The 5,237-nt window shown below is 55.4% G+C and overlaps 1 protein-coding gene across 1 annotated transcript; it reads right to left on the minus strand.

The window, feature by feature from the left end:
* Positions 1 to 2,065: 2,065 nt before the first annotated feature.
* LOC123083248 (tryptophan aminotransferase-related protein 2-like) lies at positions 2,066 to 3,917 on the minus strand. Its single transcript, XM_044505333.1, has 4 exons — positions 3,628 to 3,917; positions 3,222 to 3,525; positions 2,502 to 3,084; positions 2,066 to 2,426 (listed from the first exon to the last, which is right to left on the minus strand). The coding sequence occupies exons 1-4, from the start codon at positions 3,840 to 3,842 to the stop codon at positions 2,242 to 2,244; spliced, it is 1,287 nt and encodes a 428-aa protein (XP_044361268.1). The 5' UTR covers positions 3,843 to 3,917; the 3' UTR covers positions 2,066 to 2,241.
* Between the last annotated feature and the right edge of the window lie 1,320 nt (positions 3,918 to 5,237).

The following is a 5,237-nucleotide window of genomic DNA, read 5'->3' on the forward strand; positions in this document are numbered from 1 at the left end:
TCAGGTTCTAGCGGGCGCGCGGATCCATGATGTCTTCCATGTGGGGCTGCTTAAGCCCTTCCGCGGAGAGCCACCCGCGGCTCCGCTAGCGCTACCGCCAACCACGGACGGACGTCTACTTCCTGAGCCGGAGAAGGCGTTGAAGGCTCAGCTGCGTCGCGGCTCTTGGTACGTGTTGATTCAGTGGGCTGGACTGCCAGAGGAGGACGCTACTTGGGAGCAGCGCGAGGAGTTCCGCCAGCACTACCCCGACTTTCAGCTCGAGGACGAGCTGTTTGCGTAGGCGTGGAGACATGTTATGACCGGCCGGTCCTACAGCCGCAGGAGGCCCACCGGGCAATCTTAGCCCGCAAGTTATCTTATTTTTTATTTCGCATCGTGGTTATATATACAACTTGTAAGACTATTTTGAGATTCAAGCAATAAGAAGAATTCTATTGCCCGACTCCCAGAGGAGCCGGAACCATAAAACCCTAGCCGCCTCCTTCCCTCGCCGCTGCCACACGCGCCAGGACGGCGCCACGCCACCGACCGCCGCGCTCAAGCCCGCGCCCTCCTCCCTCCTTCCCCTACAGCCTACGGCCTAGACCGGGCAGAACCCTAGCTCCTAACACCCTCCGCCAGCCAGTGCTGCTCGAGGAGGATAAGTATGTACCACTGCTCCTCCTGCGCCTGCCGGAACAATGACATGGGCACGGGCGTCGGCTGCTCCTCAGCCATGGTGGCGTTAAAGTGCCCCTGCGCCTACTCCATCATCAAGCCGGCATGCACCGGCGCAGAATCCGGCGCGGAGTCATTGTCGGAGCTAGTCTAGGTCGTCATCAGAGACGTCAAGAGAGCTGGCCGGCATGCCAACCTCTATCCTCCTGGCATGACGGCTCTGCCAAGTGGTTGCAAGGGTGGCACCTCATGCTTCATCTCCGTCCACATGCTCTCCCATAGAGCGTTCCCGCTCGCCGTCATGGCGGACATGGTGCACGGGAGGAAGATGTAGAGCGGGTGGGTTGTGGCGTGTTCTCGCCGAGTGTGGCTTCCTTTAAACAGTGGATGCCGGTGAAGCCAAGCGTCCAAGTGCGTCAATGCACGGGCACCGGAGTCAGTTTCTCGGCCGGCGAGCGTGACTATTGGTGGCAGACGGAGGGACGGGCATTAACGGACATGGTAGATATCCATTCATGTCCCGTCCAGTAAACGTGTCTCCCGCATTGAATAGGCGCGGACACCGGTGACGGGGTGCGGACGGCGCCCTCGAGCCGGCGAGCCACTTCAATGTCGGCACCAGCTAGAGGTCACGTCCTCTCTGGTCCGATGTCAATGGGGAGCGGCCGCTCTACAGCGACATGAACGCGGGCAACTGGTTTCGGGTGGGAACACACGCAGGCAAGGGAGGGTTTTAGGGTGAGAAAGGGTTGTCAGAACTCAGAAGCGGGCATGACAATGGTCCAGATGTCCGGAAAGCTTCCTCCTAGTTTGTTTTTGGGTTGCAAAAAATGCGTCCGAAACGGTCGGTGGATCGATATATAGGCCCGTGTTGGATAGCAAAACATGTCTGGACCGCGTGGTCCGGACGATTATGGACGGGTTAAGGGTAGGCGTTGGAGATGCCCTAATATCACTATTTGTTGAGGAGGGTTGGTTTGATCTAGAAACATAGTTGGCTTGCCAGATATTTCCTTTTGCCAAATGTCGTCAGAGTGTCGATGTTAGCTATAAGGAAATTTGTTACGGTCCGTTCGTCGCGGTGGTATTTGGAACCATGCTCAACGTGCACATCCGTTGTTTTTGTAGGATGGTGTAGCTAAGGAGATCGGATGCACGTGGTGGCCAAGAGGGAGGGAGCAAATTTATTTTTTTCACATTTATAGCTATGTGAATACATATTGTGCCCGGTGCATTTGAACAAAATAGAACGCATTTGAACAAAACAGAACAGATTGACTTTGAACTGTTGCCCATAGCAACAAAATAAGACAACAAATGCACGCACACACACTTCATTGTCGCCGGTAGCGACGCACGAGCATTTTACTAGTATTCATTAATGAGTAACATTTCGGGAAGGAGCGACGATTAAATACTCAATGCAACACCATTATTATTGCGTGCAAATAACATCTCACAGTGACATTATTATTGTGCGTCTTGTATTTGAAAGGGAGTAGCAAAACTCAATCAATCAGAGACGCTGCCCCCTTGCGATGCATTATAGTTGTGGCTTGTGCATCCTCATTGATCGAGATTTCATGTTATGGAGGAGAGACGCTGTATGAGCACGTTGAACACAGCGTCCCTGTCCATCATGTTGACCCTGACGCACCTGGCGTCTCCTCCGAACTGCTCCCCGCCCCGCGCCACGATGCCGTGCCCGCGCAGGAACTCGGCGCAGTCCTCCACGCCATCCTTGTAACAGCGCAGCCACGCGAAGGCTGAGAATGCATGAGAATTCAGATCAAGTTGGAGCAATGACGGAATTATATTGGCATGTAGTGCTACTAGCGTACCGGGGTACGCTGCCACGGTTTGCTTGGTGAAGTTGCAGTAGCCCGTGATCTCATCTGGGAGGCTGAAGGTGCCCGTTGCCGCCACGGCGGCGTGCAGGGCCCGCCAGCGCTCCCCCGTCCGGCGTCGCGCAAAGTCGAAGAGGCGGAGCTGCGTGCCGTCCCCGGGGCCAGGTTCGTAGGCGTCGGAGACGACGCCGAGGATCTTTGCGGCACGGAGCTGCGAGTCCTTGGACACGCCGATGGTGCTCCCATACACGAAGTAGACCATCTTCTTGGCCACATCGCTGTCCTTGACCAGCGCCCACCCGAGCCTGGTGCCGCCGTGGCCGCTGAGCTTGGACATGGTGAAGAGCATGATGTCGTGCGCGGCGGGGCTGGTGATGGGCGTGTACTGAGGCCAGTAATACACCAGGTCGTGGATCGCCTTGCCCTTGCCGGAGTCGGAGCTTAGGACGGCCTCGCGGATGGCGCCGTCGGGGTTGTTGGGCGAGACGACCAGCTCGATGTTCTCGCCGCCGTGGTCGCCGTGGAAGGCGTTGGCGTCCCCCGCCCACCGGTAGTAGCCCGAGAGCAGGAGGTCCGTCTGCACGGGTACATCTACCACGTACGTCGTCCAAGATCACACCCAGCAGGGCATGTCAATCACCCACGACCACGACTCACGAAATAATAATCTAACTGTCTGTATTTTCTTGCTCGATCGACCTATTCTTTTCTTACCGAGTAGTAGGGCGCCGGAGAGACGACGCCGACGGGCCGGTCGGTGCTGGTGGGGGCTAGGGCGTACATGGCAGCCTGGAAGAGCTGGGTGGTGCCAGTGCCGACCACGAGGTGGTAGCCGTCGGCCATTGCGTTGCCGACGAGGCGGTGGACGCGGCGCACCTCGCGCTCCAACTCAGGCTCCAGGTACCAGCAGAGGCCCCCTGCGTTGGAGAAGTAGCTCATCCCCCACCACCCGGGGATCACCGCCGCCGCCCGCTCCCCAGCCTCCCTCCAGAACGCCTCGTACATGGTAGGGTCGCCGCTGCACAAATGACACGCAAGGCAAAGCAGACGTGTTACATCAATTCTAGTTCTGCAATACTAATAATCACCAATTGTATTGTTTTATGAAAGGAACACGCACAACTCGAGGTTGATGACAGCGTCCGGCGAGAGAGCATCCCCCTTTGCATCTGGTCTACCTCTTGTGACAGAGCTTTTGTCACAGCGTCGCCGGTTTATGTGGTACTGGCAGAGGAGAAACACGAGGTAGGCGAGGTTGGAGACCACCAACGTCCAAACCGCAACCCCACCACCGCTCGGCGCCGGCCGTCCCAACTCCTTGCCGCCGCCGTCCATTCCGCCCCGTGCAGGAAACACCTTGCTTCTCACCCCACGCGTCACCCTTCTTCTAACCTACGTAGTGTCCTGCTATTAGTAGAATTTGTAATCTACATAGTAGGCTCCTAGGTGCTATATATAGACACACACACACACAATCATACACCCATTTAGAGCAAGTATAATAAGCTCATAAACTCGTAAATCAGTTAGAGGAGTAATGTTTTTGCTCCTCGGCTGAAAAGTCGCCCCATGGCGCCTAAAGATACTCTCCCGCCCACGCGGCGCCACACTTCCCGTAGCCGACTCCCCCACGTACCACCAATGACAGCTGCTCCGGCTGGAACAACTAGGCAAGAACCTTCCGCTGCCCGCACCAAAAATAAAGTTGGAGACAAAACATGTTGCCCGGTCCACCACACTAGTAACTACCACCGGTAGCAAGGTCGGAGGGGTGGCCAATGCATCTCCGACGATGTCAGGCCGCCCTGCCACTGCTTCTGTCGGCGGCAAGTGTGCTAGCAAGCCGACGGCCGATGAGTCGGCCCTCGCCGAGGAAGCGAGGAAGAAGAAGAGAGAAACAAAGCCACTCCGGCACCTCATCCCCATCTGGCTGCTCATTGGGCGTCTCGGGCTGCCCCTACATCCAGTGCTCCGTCTTGTCGTTGTTGTTGTCATGGTGCAGAGATGAACGTAGCCAAACACTTAGCGTCTTTGGAGGCATCACATGCGCTTGGGATTGAAGATCTGAATTAGTATTCGGTGTTTGATCATCATGTAGCTGAATGGGAGGACAAAGAGGAGGCCGAGACCCGGGTGGTGGCCGAGGAGGTAGAACTTGAGGAGAAGGCAGAAGAGGAGGAGGTTAAAGATCCCATGGAGACCGGGACCCAACCAAGCACGAGGCAACCAAGCATAAGGACTCACAACTACAACCAAGTTGAAGATATTGGTTTGTGCTATGCTTGGAAGAACATCTCCACGGGTGCAATGGTTGGAAGTAATCAAAGGACCGTTTGGGGGAGAAATGCGGAGTACTACAACAATTCTATGGATGTGACACCAAGATGCACTCAAGGCTCTCTTGTGCATCGTTAGGGCACCATCCAAGAGCAATGCAACCGATCGTCCGTTTGCATTGTTCAAGTGAATCATTCACCACCTAACAGTGGGCCGGTCACGAAGTTTGTCCCTATCATTTGAGATCTCTTCAAACAAAGAAACCAGAAATTCGGCCACAATTCATTTACCAAAGAGATCAAGCTTCAACATATCCATTCAGGACGATGATAGGAGGATGAAGATGCCAACAAGAGTACCGTTGGCAAAAAATATTGCAAAAGAGAGAAAGAGGAGAGGAGCATTCGGTGGCACATACCAAGATCAACTTGCGGCCATGATTGAGGCCGAGAA

This window comes from Triticum aestivum, chromosome 1B (genome assembly GCF_018294505.1).
Source record: "Triticum aestivum cultivar Chinese Spring chromosome 1B, IWGSC CS RefSeq v2.1, whole genome shotgun sequence".
Taxonomy (NCBI): domain Eukaryota; kingdom Viridiplantae; phylum Streptophyta; class Magnoliopsida; order Poales; family Poaceae; genus Triticum; species Triticum aestivum.

Excerpts from the sequence above, each read along its gene's own strand:
- LOC123083248 (XM_044505333.1), bottom strand. The coding sequence starts at position 3,842 with ATGGACGGCGGCGGCAAGGAGTTGGGACGGCCGGCGCCGAGCGGTGGT. Across the intron at positions 3,085-3,221 it reads CTCCGGCGCCCTACTACTCG|ACGGACCTCCTGCTCTCGGG; the intron begins GTAAGAAAAGAA and ends GTACCCGTGCAG. Across the intron at positions 2,427-2,501 it reads AACCGTGGCAGCGTACCCCG|CCTTCGCGTGGCTGCGCTGT; the intron begins GTACGCTAGTAG and ends ATGCATTCTCAG.